The 23600-nt window shown below is 37.2% G+C and overlaps 1 protein-coding gene across 6 annotated transcripts in view; it reads left to right on the top strand.

Annotated features, from left to right (window-relative positions):
• Positions 1-23388, top strand: part of MFSD3 (major facilitator superfamily domain containing 3) — a 1502303-nt gene extending 1478915 nt beyond the window's left edge. For 5 of the 6 annotated variants that reach the window (XM_044060839.1, XM_044060837.1, XM_044060840.1 and 2 more), the window contains one exon: positions 21890-23388. In XM_044060839.1, the coding sequence (XP_043916774.1) occupies positions 21890-22066 (177 nt within the window). In that variant the 3' untranslated portion in view covers positions 22067-23388. Of the gene's footprint in view, positions 1-8317; positions 8387-21889 lie in introns of all 6 variants that reach the window. The other variant, XR_006363447.1, reaches the window with a different exon arrangement.
• Positions 23389-23600: the final 212 nt, after the last annotated feature.

Genomic DNA, 23600 nt, shown 5'->3' on the forward strand with positions numbered 1-23600 from the left:
AAATTTACTAGAAGTCCAAGAGTTTGAATGGATTGTCAGACTTTCAGCAGATAGCATACCAGGTTTAAATTCTGCTGTTTCTTTAAAACCCATATTAGTTCACATACAGCACACAAAGATAAAATAATGTGTGTATACATAGTTTTTAATATTAACATGTGAATTTTTTTTTATATATGTATGTGTGTTCTTAGTTGTTTTAGTAGTTTTGTACTCCCTCTCATTCACACACATATATTATATCTTAGTCCTGCTGATCTTCATTCCTTTTCTCTCTAGAGCATATCGCCACGTCTCCAGGGTCTCCTCAACCTGGTCCCTACTCTCACTACAGATCACAATATCATCTGCAAACATCACAGTCCACGAGGCCTCCTGTCTGATCTCATCTGTCAACCTGTCCATCACCACTGCAAATAAGAAAGGGCTCAGAGCTGATCCTTGATGTAATCCCACTCCACCTTAAATGCATCCATCACTCCCACCACAAACTTTACCACTGTAACACTACTGTCGTACATATCCTGTACCACTCTTACATACTTCTGTGCCACTCCCGACTTCCCTGCATATGTTTTCTCTTAAGTCCACAAAGACACAATGCAACTCCTTCTGACCTTTTCTATATATCTTCATCAACACTCTCAGAGCAAACATCACATCTGTAGTGCTCTTTCCCGGCATGAAACCATACTGCTGATCACTAACCATCACCTCCCTTCTTAACCTAGCTTCCACTACTCTTTCCCACAACTTCAAAATGTGACTGTTCAATTTTATCCCTCTGTAGTTACTACAGCTCTGCACATCATCCTTATTCTTAAACATAGGTACCAAAACACTTTTTCTCCACTCCTCAGGCATCCTGTGACTTTCCAAGATTTCATTAAACAATCTGATTAAAAACTCCACTGCCATTTCTCCTAAGCACCTCCATGCTTCCACTGGTATGTCATCTGGGCGAACAGCCTTTCCATTCTTCATAGCTGTCCTTACTTCCTCCTTGCTAATCTGTTTCACTTCCTGATCCAACCTTCTCTTTCTCTCATTCTCTTCATTCATCAGCCCCTCAAAGTACTCTTTCCATCTGCTCAACACACTCTCCTCACTTGTGAGTACGTTTCCCTCACTATCCTTTATCACCCTTACCCTGCTGCACATCTTTCCCAGCTTGGTCCCTCTGTCTAGCCAATGGGTACAGGTCCTTTTCTCCCTCTTTAGTGTCCAACCTTTCATACAACTGTCTGTATGCCTTATCCTTAGCCTTCGCCACCTCTCTCTTTGCTATGTGCCTCATCTCCTTATACTCCTGTCTACTTTCTTCATCTGTTTGACAATCCCACTTCTTCTTCACCAGCCTCTTCCTCTGTATACTCTCCTGTGCTTCCTCATTCCACCACCAGGTCTCTTTGACCTCCTTCGTCTGTCCAGATGTCATACCAAGTACCTTTCTAGCTGTCTTCCTCACCAGCTCTGCTGTAGTTACCCAGCTATTCGTTAACTCTTCACTGCCCCCCAGTGTCTGTCTTAACTCTTCCCTGAACTCCACCTCACAATCACCCCTTTTCAACTTCCACCATTTAATCCTTGGCACTGCTCTCACACTCCTCCTCCTCTTCTTGATCACCAACGTCATCCTACAGACCATCATTCTATGCTGCCTAACTACACTTTTCCCTGTCACCACTTTACAGTCTCCAATCTCCTTCAGACTGGCCCTCCTGCATTGGATATAATCCACCTGTGTGCATCTTCCTCCACTCTTGTATGTCACCTTATGCTCCTCCCTCTTCTTAAAATACATATTCACCACAGCCATGTCCATCCATTTCACAAAATCCACTATCATCTGACCTTCTGCATTTCTCTCCTTAACACCATACCTACCCATCACTTCCGCATCCCCTCTGTTCCCTTCACGAACATGCCTACTGAAATCTGCTCCTGTCACTAGTCTCTCACCCTTGGGTACACTCACCACCACTTCATCCAACTCAATCCAAAATTTTTCTTTCTCATCCATCGCACACCCAACTTGCGGAGTGTATGCACTAGCAACATTTATCATTACACCATCAATTTCCAGCTTCATAAACATTTCTCTATCCGACACTCTTTTCACCTCCAAAACACTCTTGCCATACTGTTCCTTCAGGATAACCCCTACCACATTTCTCCTGCCATCCACACCATGATAGAACAATTTGAACCCACCTCCTGTACACCTGGCCTTACTCCCCTTCCATCTGGTCTCTTGCACTCACAATATATCAGCCTTCCTTCTCTCCATCATATCAGCTATACCAGTCATACTGCCAACATTCAAAGTTCCTATCCTCACTACTACACTCCTAACCTTCCTCCTCTCTTCCTGCCATCGGGCATGCCTTGCTTCTCTTCTTCTCCTTCCACCAACAGTAGCCCAATTTCCACCAACACCCAGTTGGCTAACAGTACTGGTAGCAGTTGTTGTTAACCCAGGCCTCAACCGATCTGGTATGGAAATCTCTGTTGTTGTCCATATGTGTCATCTGGCAGAGGTTTTACACCGGATGCCCTTCCTGACGTAACCCTCCCCATTTATCCATGCTTGGGACTGTCACGAAGAAATGCACTGGTTTGTGCTTCCCCAGTGGCTGGGTTGAAGAAAGAATATGCATTGTTACTAAAATTACAGTACACCCTATTATATCTTTAAATTCTTAGGTAAAGTCCAACATGCTCCAAAATGCTGTAAACAAAATATGCAGTTTTACAAAACTGTCTATTTTTTTTCAGAATACATACTGGCTACCAGTTCCAAGCAGGGGAGCATATCTTCTTGCTGCTTTCCTTTGCAGTATAATTGATTGATATACATGGCCTCCATTATTTTTCAATGGTTCTTACAAGAACTATGTCATATAGTCTTAGAACTAGCAACAGCAATTTGTTAGCCATAAGTAGATCTCCATTTCATCACAACCATTGGTAAAATGCTTTCACCAAATTATAGAAAGAGTATTGGAACACACTTTCTACAGACATTAGGAATCAGCAGACACTTAAATCTGTGCGAAATAAATTTAGAGATATTATTTGTTTAAAATGAAATTATAGTTGCTTTAGAGATGCCGAATAACTAGTCTGAGTCTTATCTTGCTTAGTATACAGTTTTGTCTATCCTGTCATATAGATGTAAAATAATAAAAAAAATGTGCATATAAATAAGAATATTAATAATGTCCTTGTAATCAACACATATATGTTGTCCAGTTCTGCTGGTGTATTATAATTCATCGTCCTATATTGCTAATATATTTTTGCCCCTTTTTGCTGTTGTATTTAATGTTACTATTATGTGTTATCATCTTAACTCCTCTTGAAGAAGCCAGCATTATGGCTGAAAAGTGTTTTGTGTCTAGTATGTTAACAAATATTTAAGTGCAAAAAATAAAGAAATAATGCAATATATTTGTAAGTTTGATGAATACTTTGTTGCCCCCACTCGATAGTCCAGTGGAAGAAAAATTGCAATAGGTATGCTGAATATGAAAGCAAAAATAATTGCAGTAGGTGTGTTGAATATGAAAGCCAAACATGCATTGTCTTTATCTCTTTCTTCAAACGCCATACCAAAAGAAAAATAATTCAAACTGTTTTTGTGCACACACATTATCAAACTAGAATAAGTTTTTTAGTCAGGGTGCTTCTGCAATGACTTTGAAGGTCATAAAAATTGTCCGCAAAAAAAAAAAACTGATGATTTTTTCTTTCCGGAGAGTATTTCAGATTTTACAGGTAGCTCAACCCCGAATAATGGCTCATTTTTGATGAGACAATGTCTAAGACAGTCCAGATCAGTGATTTTAAATGTTATCAAGTAAGAAAAGTGGTCAGTTGCTTTCATACATAGGCTGCTTTCCCACCAAACATAAACACTTCATGATTATAAAAACTTATGATATTTGGATGTTATTAATTGCAACTTATTTTTTCAATAAAGTAATTCAACTTCATGTTCTCCTCCTGCACATACATACCCCCCCCCCCCCACACACACACACATACACTCACTGTCTCAATAGTCCGGATTAGTGAGCATTTAATTTTGACCATGTGACAGTAGTGATCTGTTTATGTTTGTATACATCTTCCTTAATAAGCAGTTCCTGGCTGATGACCATTCCATTTTTCTATGATTAGGTAGGAGAAGTTGCATGCACACACACACACACACACACACACACACACACACACACACACACAGTGCCTCTAGAAATCCACTAACCTAATAATTATTTAGTTGGTAGCCCGTCCCTAGAATAACAACTTTCTCTGTGGGTAAATCTCTGATATCTAACTATAGTCAAGGTAAATAAATTCTTCATATATTAATGCACTTTGCCATGTTTCTCATGCATAAGGCAACATCCCTGATGACTCTTGAACTGTGCTTAATGTACAGAAATTGTTGGGTTATTGGTGGTTAGATACTAGCATACATTCTCTTCCTTGACTTCACACCTTTAGCACTTGTCAGCAAGTTAGGTCATAACATTAAAAAATAGTTTATTTGCAGAGGCTGCCCCAGTGTAAAATCTGGGTCCTTTAGGAGAACACATTTTCTAATTTGACAAGAATCTTCTTTTGCTGCATCGTGATTGCTGGTGGACAGTGGTACCATGTGATTTACCATAGGCATGTGACAAGCTGTTTGCATCTAATTAGGAAACAGGACTGTAATAAAGACTGTCCTTATTGCAGAACCATTTCTTCTCTGTTTTCATTTTTTTTGGCAGGGATGGTAAAAATGTCTAATTAATTTAGTGGAATAATTTGCCCTTTAAACAGATTAATAAAAGAAGTGTTTTTTTTTTAACTGATAACTTAGTTTCACCTGCAGTTAAGTAATGTCAACATCTATCATGGTACATTTAAAGCATTAAGCATGAAGATGTGCAAATTACAATACCACAACATTTGCCTGATTTGAGTGTAGACACACTCTTACGTGCAAACAAAAATGCATACACAAATATATTTCAAGACATCAATAGACACAGTTGTGCCACAGAGCATCTGACCTCCTTTTATATAAGACTTCCATTGGATTGAGTGACAGAAATATGTCTTCATTTTCTGGCAAAACAGACTCAATTGTAAATATAAGGCCGGATTCATTAACTGCCACACAAAGTGGAGCTGTTGTCTACACGTCACTGCATGCTTCACACACAATGAAGTACTACTTCATATTCACTGAAAAACAAAAGTAAATGGCAGAATATGCTAATGAAAGCATAAGTAGCTGAAATACCTGCTGATTAACCAATCCAACATGGCGGATCTGTTCAGGAAGCTATAAAACAATCGTATACACTCAGCATAGCCATTTGCCCTGAAATCCAAGTCTTTTGATTACTGCCACATTGCACTTAGAAAAGAGCATGTTAGCAGTTGCTGCTAGCATTATAAACCTGTATGTGTGCCGTATGTGTGAGTCATGAAATCTGCCTTGGTTACCTGCACTGACGCCTGTTAGATGATTATCTCTGTGGCACAATATGTAAATGAGGTAAGTGCAGAGAAATAAGACAGGGTCTAAATCCAGTTTACAAAAATGTTTTTATTAATGGATTCAGAAATGCTATTGACACCTAGTGCGCTGCATATGAAATGAACAGGCTAAAGTGCATGTATGATACATGCTAAATATCTTAACAGAAGTCTGTGTGAATGTATGTTACATAGGTGCATTTGTTGAAAACTCACCTCTTCTCATTGCTAATATGTGCTAGAGTTGTTGTAAGATATGATTTTTTTTTTTTACAGTCTAGTGTCACAAAAGTAGCAACATGAGTAATGTGGCGATATGTGTCATATATGCTGGAGAAATTATCCATATGTCACAATTTGTCATCATGATATTTAGACAATATTTTGTAAACTTTGATGTCAAGACTAATTGTATACATTGTGGAAAAAAATGGCATTTTGTCATTGTCTGTCTTTCCCCTTTCTGAGCAATTGCCATTACATGAAATCCTGATTATGTGTAACCTAAATACTACTTGTGATGGTGCAAGCAAATGTGAAAAGGATGACTGTGTCTTGCTAATGCTGTAGCAGCTTTGTTCCTTGCTACTTATATCCATTCATTATGTTAAGTTTGTCTGTTTTATTTAATTTTATTTTTTGTAATGCCTTTTGTGTTTGCACTGTGGTTGGCAGTGCACAAACAGGGCCATGTTCCTAAGGGAAACATGAGGAGTTTAACTTGGGCTGCCTTCTGTAGTACAACAAGCGTGGTGCTGGTGCACGGCCATTAGCACTCTGATAGTACTCAGTGAGGAAAGTGCAGCTGTCAGCTAACCTTCTCTGTGGCACAAGGTATATGTGTAGTGGGTTTAGATAAATGAGACAGGTGATGCAGGGTTCAGATGCAGTTAAGTGATACTTTTAGAGGGGGATCTGAATACATATTTAAACACATTTTGTTAGATAAGTGTGTTGTCTAAAACTCAAATATTCTATGTATTGCTAACATCATGTGAGTTGTTGTTTGTCAGCTTTAACATTATTTGGCATAACTACAGTTCTGATAATATGTGCCAGAAATTAAATTTCTGATGTTGCGAGGAGATGTGGGAAGGATAATTTCCCTTCTTTCTCTGGTCATTGCTAGGTATACCCCTTGAATACATTTTCCTGTCAGTTTTTTTCCTCTGTTATTTTTTTTCCAAAATATTTTGCATTTATGCTGTCCTTGGTAGTGCACAAACATTGTTCACTCCCAAAGGAAAAAGTGAAAATTTTAATTTGGACCACTTTCTGTAGTACAAACAAGCCTGCCACCAGTGTGTGGCTGTCAGCTCTCTGGATAGTACTCAGTGGATAAATTCCACCTGTCAGGTAACTATCCATGTTGCACAAGGTGCAAGTGTAGTGATCTTAAAGAATGAAGACAGCTGATATAGGGTTCAAATCCAGTTCACAGATATTTTTACCAGAATGAGTCAGAATGCCATTTGTCACAAAATTTTGTTTAGGAATGTTACAGCAAATGCACATGAGTATCATCGCTATGTTTATTGCAAGAAATTTATCATTGCTGCTTGCTGTAGAATCACAGTATAATGTGTGTAAAGTATGTTAAACATTACAATGATGCTATTTAATGTAGAAACCACATACATTGGTATCATGTGCACAATATTTTGTTGTAATTATTGAGTTGTCAGATATCATAAGTATATATTTATGACAGTATGACCTATGAAGTATGGATGCTACCTAACCCTCCACATCTTACTGAAATCATGCAACTGCATGCATCTAAGATGTATTTACAAATATAAACATTGGCTTGTACATAGAAATGCAGTCCCATGACTAAGTAAAGTCAAAGACATACAAGCATCTCTTAAGTATTTATACAGTCAGTCTTAAATTAGTATACCTGTGATTACCATCTTAACAAGCAAGTCCTCCTGTGGCAGTGAGCGTTAATGAGCAATGTTTAACATTTTATTCTTTTGTTTTCTTTGTTTTGGGTTTGATTCCCAGGTGGTAGTGCCCAAGCTTACCAGTGAATAACTCCCAACATGCCAGTATGTCACATGTCATGCCATTTTTCCTACAACCAACCATGATTATAACAAACATCATAAAACATTTCATTGTGCAATATTGGAACATATGTCAAGACGTTGAGCTTCACACACAGCCACATTTCACTACCATATTTCACACTTTCTGTGCTTCTTGATGTAATCAATACCAATATGTCTGACAAGCCATTGCTTTGCTTTCAGTTGTGCAGATGCAATAGGCAAGGCCGTGCATCTTTGCTCACAAGCTGTTACATGTGAGATTTGAACTGGATCCCAATTCAGACCCGTATTTCTAGCTTGGCTGCTGCAGGCATGGCTGGTGATGGTAGGGATGGTGTTCCATTTAGAGCACAAAGGTGGGGTGTTGAGGAGTCCAGGACTTTTTGCACTTTCCGTGAAGCACTACAGCTAGATGCTACTGTAGGGGGGAATATACCAGGTCTCAGTATATAAGACTGAGTCTTGGAATATCTTGGTCAAGACTGTCTCCAGCACAACTGACATCCCATGCACTGTGGAGCAGTGTCATCACCACTACAGTGCCATGAAGAGATGCATGAGGGAACTCCTGAGCTGATGGGAGGATGAATTTAAGACACAAACACCTTTCATTTGTGTAAGCATACTGACCCAACACCTGCCCGTGATATATTAATTAGCTAACTAACTCAGTTATTCATCATGATTCCAACTATTTATTTTTTCTTTTGTCTGTTGTACAGCTGCAGCAGAGATAGCAGAAAACCATAAAGCACACCAGGAGAGACTAATTCACCTCAGAGAGGCATAGGGTAAGTATGTATCAGGTCTGAATGCAAGGCACAGAAGTATTCTCAGTCCATCACTGTATATCATCTTGAATGGGCATACCTTGACTTTAACAGGAAGCCTACATGCCTACTCCATTAGCTCTTGGTTATTGAATTAGACAGTTAGTACATCACAATAATTATGTATGGGTTCCATACCCAGAAATAGTATTAGATTTTTTACAAGGTAGTATTTATAAGATAATGTAACTTCAGTACTGCATGACATTAACAGTTTAGTATTTGCAAATGTAGTTATTTTTCCTTAGAAAGCAGATATCTGATATGGCACAGAGGCCAAGGTGTACTTGCTTATTGTTCATATTGTTTAATGTGTTTGAAATAATTAATGTGACATGCCATTAATCTAATTCTCTCTTTTTTGTCCCCCACACCCCCATCTCTCTTTTTGTTCATATGTAGGTATGCACATACATATATATGTATATATATATAGGTGATAGATACAGTTGTATATATATATATATATATATATATATATATATATATCGTAATTCTGAGGGTGAGGACAAGATCCTCACTGTTCTCAAGCTGGGCATGGATGCACCTCCAAAGTTCCCTCCATGTCCTTATTCATGGTGTCCACCAACCTGTTGTGTCCTTCACAATCCCTGTCTGTTTTGTATGTCCTGTATGTCTGCATCTGCTACCTGACACTCTCATTCCTAAGCACTTCACACAACATTCCTTTCTCTCGCAAAAAAAAAAAGAAAGAAATTATGCCCCATACATAGTTCTTCACTTCACCTATGTATCATCTTGGTTTGGTTCAGTTGGCCATACATCATTTTTCTGCTGTTGTCACCCATCCCTGTCTTGGTGACTCTAAAAAGTCATCAAACACTGTGCACAGTATGTTGTGAAGAAGTATATAGCTGCGGTGCTCGCCTAACACCCTTCTGTCTTACCTCTGTTTGCCATCCCTATTTTCATGACTGTCTTATCAAACCCTTTTTCACAAGTTTAATCTGTTCAAAATAAAATCACGTACAACACATGTGGCCAGAAATGGCCCATCAAAAAGCCTTCACTTTTTGTTCAGCATTTGCAAGTAGGGTAGCATTGCACAGCAGTGCTGAGTAACAGTTGATGGTGTTCAACTTCTTTAGGGAAAATCTGAAGATTTTAATTTCAGCCATAGTACTCTGGTTTTGCAGAAATGTGATTAAATCTGCTGTGCAATGGGAATACAGAGTAGGAGATGTCTAAAGGCACTGCTATGAAAGTTACTGCAACCGTTTTTAGGTTGCTGGGTATAAATAAACAGAAGTTCTTAGGTGGTGTGATAAGATAATTCTTCTTTCTGTAGAAAGAGAAAAGAAAAAAAAAAGATGGAAAAAGACAGAATTGATTATTGGGAAGGAAGAGTGTATCCCCAACCAATCAGGTTGCATGGTAGGTGGGACCATCTGGCCACAGAGGAAGAAATAGTGACAGCAATTGAAACCATGGGTTTTACAGAAGAAGAATTTCTTCCTTTGGAGCAGGCCCTTCTGATCCAAAACGTTAAAAAATGGAAGAACAACCAACAGGAACCCCACTGGCAATGAATAAGCAGACTCCATCAAAACATTGGAACAGTATGAGGAGGAACAACAACTGGAGGAGGAATGAAATGTGGTTCATGACTCCTCAGTGAATGGATTAACACTTGTTGACTGTGGACCTTCCATTACCATTAATGTTACAGGTGACTTTAAAATTTATAATTATGCTCCTAAATTGTTTGAATGTGCACATGCTGAGCTATTGAGTAAAGGTTCAATGTTTGTTTCTTCAGTTTGTGCTAAAATTGAGAATGTTTTATTTGATGTAAAACTATTTATTGAAAAATTAAACTTGAAGACAATTTTTAGCAAGTTAAATGTAGATCATAGGTCAAACATATTACGTAAAATTAGTATGTTCAGTCCACCACTTTCTTTACCTCTATTAGTTGATAGACTATGTGGGTTTGACCTTAGAGACTTTTTGAGTAAATGAAGGAAACAGTGTCAAACCTGAGTGTTACCGAATTCACGTTATTGAGGCAGTTAAGTCAGGACAAGGATGTAAGGGTTATGAAGGCCAATAAAGGGGGTGTAGTGATCATCATGTGCAAGACGGCCTATCTCAACAAAATGTATGAACATTTGAATGATGATGATTTTTATGAAGGTGTTTCTTTGAATTACATTCATTTATAGGAGGGTGGAATTTTTGTTCAGGATATGTTTGAACAGGGACAAATAAGTCAAGATGTTTTCTGTTTTTTGTGTGCTAAATTTCCCATTATTCCAGCAGTATTTGGAATCCCAAAGATTCACAAGAATCTAATAGATCCTCCATGAGACCAATAGTGAATGCAAGTACTTATAAACTACATACACCCCCTGGCTGAATGTATTGACATTAAAGTAAAAGACCTATTAAATGTCTGCACGCATCTTTGCAGTGACTCATGGGATTTTTTGATAAAATTACATGAAGTAGGCTACTCTGAAAAATTAGCATTTTTGACTATTGATGTGGTAAACCCATTTAATGTTATGCCACATACTCAGGGTTTGGAATGATTTTGTGAATTTTTAGTGGATACTGCTGAATGTAATGACAAAGTTAATACTGTAGTAATGCTCATGGAGATTATTAGAGTACAGTTTTGTTTACACTGAAGGCCAGTATTTTCAGCAAATAATGGTGTGGCAATGGGAGCCTCTTGTGCCCCTTTATTTGCCATCATTGTCATGTCACAGTGGAAAAAGAATATTATTTTTAACAAATATACTCCAATTCCTTGGAAACTGTATGTTTGTTTCCTGGATGATATATTTATTGCATTAGAACCAAGTGAAGATGAAATGGAAAATTTTGTGACATATTTGAATTCTACGTCTTCATTTTTAAAATTCACCTATACTGACAGTTTTAGAGCATTAGTTACTTTGGATGTTTTAATTATAAAAGATTATGTTAATAAAAGTATTGCAAGTGATATTTATCGAATACTTGCATATTCAAATGCATTATTGCACTACACTAGTTGTCACCACGAACATCAGAAGAGGGGGATCATTAAGGGCCACTTTGTTAGATTAGCCAGAATGGTCTCAGATGACAAACAATTGGGAATAGAGAGGTACAAATTGACTGAGATGTTCTACTGAAGAGGTTACCCCAAAACACTGTTGACTAAAATACGTTACAAAGTAAATAAAATGAGACCTGAGGGAGATTTATTACCTTTATTGGGATCAACACAGATTCGAATGTCAAAAGAAGATAGTGTTAATAACAAAAGTGACTTTAAATGTGCTTTCATTACTGTGTACACTGAGGATTATAAAATTATTTCAGATATATTAAAGAAGAACTGGAAAATTTTTCATGGTTTGGGGTTTGATGGATATTTTGGGGAACAAACCCCAAATGGTGTATAGGACTGGGAAATCCATGAAAAGCTTTTTAGAAATGAGTGAATGTTCCCATATTTTTACAAATAAGAAGAAAGGCACCTTCAAATGTTGGTTTTATAGTCACTGCAAATTTATTTTAGAAAAAGATAAAGTGGTTATAAATGGACAGGTTTATATTCATCATTCCACTTGAACTCTGTGGGAATTATTTATTTGGCCAAATGTTCAAACTGTACCAGCTTCTATGTGGGCAAAACTCAACATAGGTTTAAACAGCATATTTATGAACACAATCAGGATATTAAACATCTAAACACTAAGGATTCTTTATGTAAACATGTAGCACTGTATCCTAATCACAAATTTGCTTTTTGTGGTATTGATATTGTGCCAAAAAAAGTGAGGGGTGTTCCATGGGCAGATTTAATAGTGCAGAAAGAAACCGTATGGCATTTGAAACTTAATGCTTGCATTCCTCCAGGTCTTAATGAGCATATTTTGATAGCAAGTATATTAAGGTTAAACTCTTATAAGGTGTAAAGTGATGAATAATTTATAATAGCTTATTTATTAATAATTTATGTATGAAAATATTCTTACGAAGCTTTTTTTATTTGTCTTTTATTGTCTTTTCAGTAGTGTTTCACGACCAGGATTTTTTAAATTATTGGCTAGTGAGCAGTCACATGATATTTTGGTGGGGTATTTAAATTGTGTAAAAATAGTGGTTAAACAAATTCTGAAGAAGTCTGTGTTACAGTCTGATGAAAGTGCTTAATTCTGTTTTTCTAATAAATTTGTGCGTTACTGACATGTCCATTTGTTCTGCTGCCTTGGTTGTGGATTAGCTAACAGAAACTTTCTATCCTCAACAGGGAGACTTAATAAAGACACCTTTATCCTGCTTATGTCTTAATGTTGGTTACATTCTCAAGTCCAACCCCTTCTTTTCGACGTGATGAGATAATGCACTAATCTAATTGCAGATTGTTGCATACCTTCAAGGGTTGTAATTTAGGCATTAGCAAAGCGTTACTGTTTTTAGTACACTGTTTTGTGTGTAGCTGTTAGCTGTATCCACATATTGTTATGAGTCACCATTATCCTGCTTATGTCGTAAGGTACTTGGTCCATGCCTCCCTCTCCTCCTGTCTATGCATCTTCTCCCTTCCATGTCATTTGTTTTCTTCCTCTGCATTTGCCCAATGTCTGGCACTGAGTACCAACTGCTACTTAGGCTAAATGGAAGTACACAGCTTATGGCAAAATCATGTGAGATTTTACCTTCAGCAACATTACTCTATTGCACTTTGCTCTACAGTGCTTATCTGTATATAATCAGGCTAAACTTCTGTTGAACAATTTGAACAAGCTGAAGCTGAATATATAGCATAAGGCTGGCATAAGGGTAGTGAAGAGTTCTACATACATTCTCCTTTTCTGCAATCCATTGTCATGTTGGGACATTATGAAGTAGCACTTCCTAAGTGGTGTGGTTAGGTAGTATTGAGGTCAAGTCAAGGTTCGAACCCAGGCATGTGCCGAAGCACTCTTGAATGTTTTGCATGACTTCTGTATTTGTAACTCTTGGCTACACATTTTCTTTACAAAACATTATCCTGCTGCTGTATTAATGTGCTTACTCCTGTTGTGAACACTGTCTTGCACACATCTTGCCTCAGTAATTATGATGATAAAGCAGACCGCAACACAGCACAAATGTGTACAAAAATGAACTATAAACTAATCTCTTAGCATGGTTATATGTGTATTCTTGTCACTAAATATCCAACTCTTCCCACTTCTTGTGGATGTCATTCATGCATAACAGCATTAGGCGACACAATGCTTTAGGAGACCTCCTTGATTCAAAATTGTTTCCATAAGCCACGTTTCTACCATTAATAATATGCTTGGTCCCTCGTGTTTCGTAATGCACCTGTAGCATATATATATATATATATATATATATATATATATATATATATATATATATATATATATAAGGATTGAATAACTGTAACTGTCATGACAACTGTGTAAATTAGGACAAATGAAACATGACCATAACACATATCTGTTCCGTATTCTATCAGTCACACCTTGATTGTATGTGTATAGGGCTTATTTGTGTGAAACTCGGCACAGAGCAACATACACTACTGTTAATTCCCATACTAAGTTCAATACCTCAGTATATGATTATGAATGTACCAATACGCTGCCATCAGTGGCACAAATGAGCTTGCCTGCACTGTACTTCAGTTAGAGAGTAAAAAATATTTAGAATTAATAACTCTTTTTTTAAGGTTGTATATTGTCTATATGTTGTTTCTGAATTTTGAAAACAAGGTATCTGGATTTCAGAGTGATATTGACTAAATTAAGTCAGTCTATCAATGTATGTCTGCACTGCACTGGTCACCCATGCAGGTGGGTTGCAATAGTGGGTAACATTTTCACCCATATTCCATCACTGTTATTCTGAAGTGCACTTCATATTTAGGCAGTCTGTATTGTCAATTTAGGTTGCGCAAGCATGTGACAAGACAAGTGACAGTGACACTATAAATATTTATTATTCCCATGCATTTATCCAGAATGAACTGTCAGGAATGCTTGATTGATAATCCACTAGTTTACAGTTCTGATTTTCATTGATATCCCATACTGCGACATAGGTACACGTCCCCTCACAGTAATGCACTGTACATCAGTGATAGTATAGAAACCTGAACAGGGAAGTATGTCATCTTATGGGACAAGTACAGTGTTGTTATGTTTGCCTGTCTACACACATGAATTTTCCCAAAATCTGTGATGCACAGTACCAGGTGTTCTAAACAGTTTTACCAAGTACAAATGCAAATTTTCACATCATTAAAGTCAGACTTCTCCTGTGATGCTTATGACTAATACTGTATTCTCCAGATTGTGTAACTAGATAGGTAGGGGGTTCAGTTTTCACCATGAGGAGCCAGAGTGTTTGTGTGGAGATCTGGTAACAGGTAACTAACGCCTCAATATCAAACATGCTGTGTCCATTTCTACTGAGTAGAATATGTATAACTTTGGACACAGCTCCTTCTGCACTTTGTCTCACCTTTAATAGAAACATCTTCTCTACAACACACTGATGAGGTCATCATGTCAAAAGTGGACTGTTTCTCCCCTTAAGAGTCACATCTCTCCTGTGGTGCTTGTGACTAATACTGTGTTCTCTAGATTGTTTAACTAGATAAGTAGGAGGTTCAGTCCTCAAGGTGAGGAGCTTTGTGTTTGGCTGCAATATCAAGTATGTATAGCTTCCTGAACAGACATACTGTATCTGAAAGTGGTGAACTTGTGTGTCTGTGTGGCTCTAGAGTCATGGAAGAAAAGCTTCAACAACTGATGTGATGTGTCCACTTCCTCTCAGGAGAAAACATCAACTTTGGACACAACTTCCTCTGCAGTTTATCCCACTTTTAACACAGACTTCTTCTCTGCAATATACTGATGAGGTCATCCTGTCAAAAGTGTACTCTCTCCCCTTCAGAGTCAGACTTGTCCTGTGATGCTTGCAGATAATACTGTGTTGCCTCAATCGTATACCTAGAGAGAGAGATGGTTCAAATGTCATAGTGAGGAACTTGTCTGTGTGGCTGATATCTCTCAACCTCATAGAGCAAGAAATCTGGACAAATCCATAAATAAAAGTTGGATAAGGGCCCAGAAATAGGGACAATTTTTAAATATTGTTCTTAATACTTAGAAAGTTGATAGAAAAGCAGGTTTTGTGTTAGCATGAATTTTCTGACAGTCTGAAACTCAAATGGCTGTCATTGCTTTCTAACTTCAGTTGTTAATGATTTGCTACTAATTTGCCAGAAAAACTCAATTTTATGAAAAATGGACCAAAAATATAAGGCCAAAATCTGGACTTTCTGCAAAAATCTGTACAGTTCAGAGGTATGGTGTAGCTTCAGTGTCAGGTATGCATAGCTTCCTCAACAGACGTGCTGTATCAACTGTGACGAAAGACAATACTGCCTGTCCAGCTGTCTGGAATTTTGTAAATAATTATATGTCATTGGTGAATTTTATGTTACAAAGACATGCGTCTAGAGTGTTTCTCCCCGGGCCTCCTCTGAAAATTGGTTTGTTCCAAGTCTGACTTTTACGGTAAACAAATGTTAAATAAATAGATAAATAAGATGCTTGTGTTACAGATGTATTAGAACTGTATGTCATATGTATATCAAACTGCTTGTACAGATGTGTGTGTTGAATAAGGTATTTGCGAAGTGCTGCTTGAAATTTAACCACAGTGTGCCCTACCGGAAAAAAACAGAAGTGTACATGCACTACTGTAAATTTTAAATGTATATATTTTAACAGTGGAAAATGGGATACAGGAGGTTAACATAGTCTAGTAAATTTTAGAAAAATAAATGAAATGAAATTACTTCATGGCTAGGCCATAAAATATGGTATCTTTCAGTTTTCAATGCAGCAAGAGACACAATGTCTGTACTAACAAACTTACAGTATTGTCTTTAGCGTGACTTAATTACTAGTCTTGAAAGCATGAAGGAATTAAATTGTTTTATGACTTCCAGCATCTACCAGAAATCCTTGTAAAAGCCCTTGTCTGTATATTTTTACAGGTAGATGCTAAATATTGCCAGCTTCATCAAAGGCTGTATTTGCCTGGGGACTAGAAGTTAGATGAAAAGAAATGATGTCATTCTGCAAGCTACCCCAGCAGTGATATTATAGATATTAATTTGAGAAGTCTGTTAGTGAGACGGAGCATTCTGTATTCGGTCTTGGGCCTGACAAGAACCATTTACAACATCTGCCTTGCTGTAATGAAGTAAGTTACTAGGGTATATTCATTTTCTTAGATACAGTCAGGAATATAGCAAAGTTTAGTTTAGTTGTTTTTCATTATTTGTTTGAGCCTGTATGCAATGTTATTTTAAATATTTCCTGTGGTTTTGAACTATGATGTCACTGTGATTATATATTCACTATTGTCTTGTTCTTTTATTATTTATTGTTAAATATATTTAAATCTTTCATTGTGGCTGATTTGTGTAGAGGTATCTAAGTTTTGAGAGTAGTTGCTTATTTATTTAATGATACTGTGGGCCACTCTTAATAGCCTTGCTCATGGTCAAACTACCATTTGTGTTAGTATTAATATTTCACAGTAAGATTAGACACCCTTTGTTAAGGCCCTTAAAGTAGCTGATAAGAGGTTCCTTTTCCTTATAGTCTGGGCAAAAGGGGGATTAGCTAGTGAACCTTTGCCCACCTTTCCCAGGTTTGTGTGTGTGTGTGTGTGTGTGTGTGTGTGTGTGTGTGTGTGTGTGTGTGTGTGTGTGTGTGTGTGGTGTGTGTGTGTGTCAGCTACTTGAGCAGGGACACGAAGCACCTGGTTGGACAGAGAGAGTGTTGGAGGGCTTGGCTTGGAACCCTGGCTAAGGACTCGACTCTGCAGCTGTGCAAGTGGGGAGTCTTATTGCGGAGCCAGAGAAAGGTAGAGGAACCAGCCCTGGACTGACTGGGGTCTCTGTGTGCTCTTAAGGGAAATTGCACTTGATGCAGAGAACTGCATCTGGAAATTCTGTGTGTGTACTTGCCATCCTCCTAGTGTATGTCTCGCACTGTTGCTAGTGTTGAGGATTGAGGCTTCTTGATTGCTGGATGGCAGTGGTGAGTCATCACATCAACTTTCAGTCAGGGGAAGTTTTTAACATGGAAGAGGATGCCCCATCTCCTTATTCCTCTTTTACTGTAGTCGTCTTGCAAACATCTTCTCTGCATCACACTAATGAGGTCATCACATCAGAAATGCACACTTTGCCCTTAAGACTCAAAATTCTCCTGTGGCACTTGCAGATAATTCTGTGTTCTATAGTTTGTGTAAATGTATCTAGGTAGAGGGGGTTGAATCCAACATTGATTAATTAATGTGACTATGTGTACTGTCATGTACAATTATGTCTGTGATAACAACCCTTATGTAAACTTCTTTGGAGATATACTTGCAGTGGCAGATGATTGCCCTAAAAATTTATAGTACTCACAGGCAATAACCAATTTTGGAAACACAATGCTTGCATCATGCTGTCAGAAATGAACTGTATCATAATAGTTGTGTGAGTTATCCTGTGGTCCTGGCTGTTGATAATGAGCTCTCTAGGCTGCTTAAATATGGAGGGAGGAGATTGGAATCCAGCAATGAATAACTATTGTGTCTGCATGCTTGTCTGTCATGCTGTGTAGAGAAGGCTTCTGATGCATGTAGTGTGTAGCTTTGCAGTATTACTGTGTTCTTCAACCGTCTTCATGCATTTTTAGGAGAAAATCAATGTATGAAAAAATGGTGATGTAATTCATTCAAATAATCACTTTCACTATTATAAAATAATATTTCATGTGCCACGTGTGATTCAGGCAATGTTCTGTACCTTGTGATCTTAGGTAGTCTGTCCAAATGACGCTGTTACTACTTAGACTCACTGGAGTCAGTATGTGTGTGAATGGGCCGGTAGATAACAATGTTATCAGCCATCTGTCTTCTGTGTACATATATGGCTGGAGATTCCTATTGCAATGATTTATATTAATTTTTCACACAGAAATGCTGTATTGAATAATGATGATGCCATGTGATGACATTTAGCTTTCCCTTGAGAACTACTAAGACTTTTCCTGTTACAGGAGTACATGAGACAGTGTTCTGTGTGTTGTTACCTTAGTAAGGCATGTGTTCAAATCCATAATTATTCATGTATTGTGTGTGATTGCCATTCTCATATCACAGTGACGACTGCATTCCTCTTCATGTGCGTTTGGATATATCTAGTATCAGGCAATGTTTTGAGGAAAAAGACACATATAGCAATGGTTTTCTAAAGAAATTACAGGCACACATATCCCTTAAAGCAATAACATGATGTCACATCTTCAAAGACCAAAATACCTTACAATTGTAGCATGGCACATTCATTCTTTCCAGTATTATGTAGCTTCTATCATGACATAATCAGGTGTTCAAAACCCACATTGACTTGACTGTAAGCATTATGTCTCCTAATGCTGTTAAACATGGTTGACATCCACAAGTGTTGTAATATGTACAATTGCAGTGGGAGGTCCTCCCCCAGCCGTTTTATCTCATACAGATTGCAGTACATTTGTATGATGTAATGACTTCAAGTAGGTGGAGTCTCATAGCTTTGTTAAGATTTCCACTGTGTGCTTCATGCACACAGTTAGTGGACTTAAATAGCTTGCTTTTCAATTCTAGCAAAGGTCAGCATTCTATGAATGTACTGACATTACACAAATAACACTGTATAAAGTTATTATTCTCAATTTTTACTTTGGAGAAAGAAATATAAAGTAATTTTGTAGTATCTTATCAGTGAAACAGTTGTTTTGCAAATGTTGTGTGGGAGCTCCTGCATCACATATATTCAGTAATGACTTGCATAACATATTTATAAAGATACAGTGTGTTTCACTTCTGGGATAGTATTGTACAAAACAACAGGAACAGCTTCCTTGGCCGAGAAAAATTGATATTGCACTGTTCACAGCTGTGTAAACATTAACATAGTTATCTTTGTTGTCATCATTCTGTCAGAATTATATTGTACACTTTTCCTCAGATGTCCTTTGTTACTTCACACATTAATTTTATTTATACTGACAAAATCCATTGCTGTCTCGTGTGACAGTTGTAGTCAGTAGACAGCTCTGTAAAGTTTGTAGTATGATAGGCAGGGGTTTGAATCTGGTAACATCTGTCTGTCAGATAACTGTGTCAGACAGGAGTGGCTTAGGTAGGTAAATATTTATTGCACAGTCAGAGGGCAATATTTTTAAGGCATCACCTTCCATAGTAGGCAATCTATGCTGTAACCTCTTAAAATGTGTTCATCATGACACACACAGTATGCCTATTTCTGTAGCATCAAAGGTTGATACACATCTCTCTGATAACTGTCCTGGCATGTGTTCAGGTTTAGCAAAATGCAGATGTTGAGTATGCCACTGATTGTTCACAGGCATTACTTAATTTACAACTAAGAATGCAGAGTATTGCATGTTTTCTTCCAAACATTTATGTATTGCTGTAATTGTTTTCTGTACACGTTACAGCTTTATAGGATATAAGGACTTACATAACATGTCTTCTTGTATGGCATGATGCCAGATCATCATAAAATGTTACTGGACCTGTGTTTGGACATTTTCTTGTGTGTTTGAGTTGTTTACATGCTGTTATGGCAGTGTTCACTATAATGCCTTGTGAGCATGCCCAGTATAATTATATAGTAGATGCACATCATTTAAAAATGGAGGCCTTGAACTACTGCAGTCCATCAGATCTGTGTTGCCAATTGTAACTTGTATATTTTGAATGCTGTTATATTACTGTTTATGATGCGCATGAAATAAAACACATGCTTGTCTAAGACGTCCCACTATCTATGGTTGTCCAATGACAACAAAGCATAAAACGTCTTTTTTTGCTGTCCATGACACTGCTGCTGTATGGCTCATGCGTTGCTTGTGCAGGATGAAGTGGGGGTACAGCACTATAATCAGTTATCACACATATATTCCCTTTATATACATGTCATATTCGATAACTGCACTGTATGCAAATAGCGCCTAATGTATCCAGTGTCCTTGCTGTTATCTCAACTTGCATGTTATGAACATTAATATCACATTTATTCCACTTTATTACAATGTTACATTTTGTCCCTCTCACATCCATTGTTAACATGTCCATCTAAGTTATGTACATGGGTAAACAAATGGGAAACATGATTATTTATTATTACCATCAATATGGATGTCTTTTCTGTTGAAAATGTTTTTTGTGACATCATCACATTTGAATGCATTACCCTACATCTTCATTCTTATATTTCACTTCCCCTTACTTCATCTAAGCTGTCCACGCATGCTTGCATAATATGTTTGACTACAGGCAAGGAGTTTTGTTTACATTGTGCTTCCCAGCACCACTTCATCACCACCAACACTGCTGCGGACCATAAAATGGTGCTTGGAAATGTGATGAACAGCATACATATTCAGTGAGCACTGTCACTCTTTATGCTAAAGCACAAAGCCTACACAATTGTTAATGAATCCATCTTATCACATTACTGTACTGTTGTAAATATCTCAGTTTGCTTCTCTCATTCTACTTGCCTATGTGTTATGTTGTTAACTTTCTTGATATATTTTGCTGTGTGTGTGTGTGTGTGTGTGTGTGTGTGTGTGTGTGTGTGTGTGTGTGTGTGTGTGTGTGTGTGTGTGTGTGTGTGTGTGTGTGTGTGTGTGTGTGTTTGCTGTGTCATGCTTGATTCTGGTTTTAGTTTTATATTCAAAGTATTCAAATATACAATTATTTTTTGTTTATGCACAAAGCATAGTATATATTTACTTTTCTGTCTTTATTTTATTCTATTTTTTTACAAATGGATGTATGCATTTTTACAGCAGAACAATACTGACTGTGTCTTAAATCTTTATCTTGAAATTCAGTGGGACATTAGTTGGTGTTCCTTAAGGACACAGTAGTTTAATTATTAAGCCATTTGGCATGAAGGTACTCCATCTTTCCTTTCCTGAGATTTGGAATTGACCCATCTCTGTTGAAGTCATTCATAAACAAGCAAACAAATAATCAGAAAGCTAGATAATGAACTCTTCACTATAGCCAGCAGATGATGTGGAAATTTAACGTACATATTTAAATATGAACATATCTTTGGTTTTGTTAACTAGTTATGTTTTGTGCTTGATGTTTTTCTTTGCTCCCTGGTTATAATAGTTGAGCTGTCTTTCTCATGTTATAATAACAAGTATTATAGTTTGATGAGTTAGGAAGAATGAAATTAAAGTTTGATTTTTTGTCTGTTAATTTCTGTAAATGTAATTTGCTACAGTTAATCACCTAGTTATTGATAATAATGCCCAACTTAATTTGCAATTCTTTGAAATGAGAACAGAATATTGTTCATGTTATTTTTTTTTTATATTTTTACAGGCAACTCACTACAGTTTCCTGGCAACACTGGAAGTTTTGGGGAAGCTATCTTTTAGTACTTTCGTTGGAGTTGTAGTGGATTGGATTGGCCTACCTGCCAGTTTCCTTCTATTTCTAATCCTCTCTGTGTTAGCATTAGTTCATGTATTAAAAGCACCTACAGTCATCAGCTGTTAATAAGTAGCGAATACAGGATTACATGCTTTTGAGTTGAATGGGAACAATTTTAATGAGTTTAAAAATAAGCATTTAAAATGCAAATTGTGAGAATAAATGGTAGAATTCAAAAAGATCATCAAGCAACAAGATGTTTGCATATAAAAAGCTGCTTGTCTTCTGGTGGACCACGAAAAGTGATTCAGAATGAGACAAATGAATCCATCAGTTTAGTGAGGTGTTTTAAACCACATGGCAGATTAACATAGCTGGCCCAGGTTCGGTGAGCCATTGCTTGCAGCAGTCAAATGTGGCATTGACATGAAGTTGAGGGAATGGCCTAGTAAAACAAAGTAATATAAACTAACTGACATGATACAGTATAAAAGCTGACATACAACAATATAACCTGTGCACTTTTCCTACTATTAATGTACAAAATGTATGATGCTTCAGAACACTTGTCATGGAACACTGAGCCTAACTTGCATTTCTATTTTGCCTAAATATTTTTTGAATAATTTATTTACTAGATGTGGGGGCCAGGGTAAACAGCTTGCATTGACTTACAAGCTGTTTATGCTAAGCACCTGGTTATCATTTGAATCATAATTTGCCATTTCTTGCACTGTTTTGCCATCAGTACCCCTTGCAGCCAGGTACAGCTTTTACTAAACCCCACCCATATAATGTTTTTAAAACAAACCTGCTGTGGTGCAGCACATGCATCATATTTGTGAATGAGTACTAATGCTGTATTATGTTAAAATATCAAAAGGCAATGTTTCCAGCAGAAAATGCAGTCATAGGCTGATTTATTACACAGATGAACATGAAGGATAACCTAAACTAGGGGAATCATAATGAAGGATGACAAGGCTGATTTTGTATGGGTCCTGCTCCAGAATTTCATATAGTGTCCTACTTACTGTGTGATGCCTACAATGTCACAGAGCATATGCCTTTTGTGACATTACTACCATCATTGTCACCTGTTTCTTTCTTCACAGAACACTTCAAAAATATGTGATGCAGTAAGGTAATTAAGGAGATTAGATTCCATACATTTTATTGCCACAGTATGACAGCCTGAGGGGGTGGGAGAACAGCAGTCTATGTTATGTCATATGACATGTACATTTTGCTTTGATCACTTCCCTACATCTAGATTTCCATCTTTAACTTCAGTACAAGTCTGCCTAAGAAAGAGAGTAAGACATAAGATTTTGGCTGTGTTAAATGAACAATGTTAGAACTTATCTGTTTCAAGAAATACATAGCAGATTCCAAGGAAGGAATTCAACTGTATCAGTCCACATATTAAACGAAGTAACAAGAGTGAAGCATTCTTTTTGTGAAAGCTTATTGTAACATGAGACATTGTAGGTAAAATGTTCTTTCTGTTAGAATCTGCACTGCCTAACTGATAGCCATTCAGTCCATATCATTCATATATATATATATATATATATATATATATATATATATATATATATATATATATATATATATCTATAGTTTATGCTTTCCCCCATGCTTGTTGACTATCAAGCCC

The sequence above is a fragment of the Protopterus annectens genome, chromosome 2.part0 (genome assembly GCF_019279795.1).
Source record: "Protopterus annectens isolate FY-2018-M chromosome 2.part0, PAN1.0, whole genome shotgun sequence".
In the NCBI taxonomy this organism is placed as follows: Eukaryota; Metazoa; Chordata; order Ceratodontiformes; family Protopteridae; genus Protopterus; species Protopterus annectens.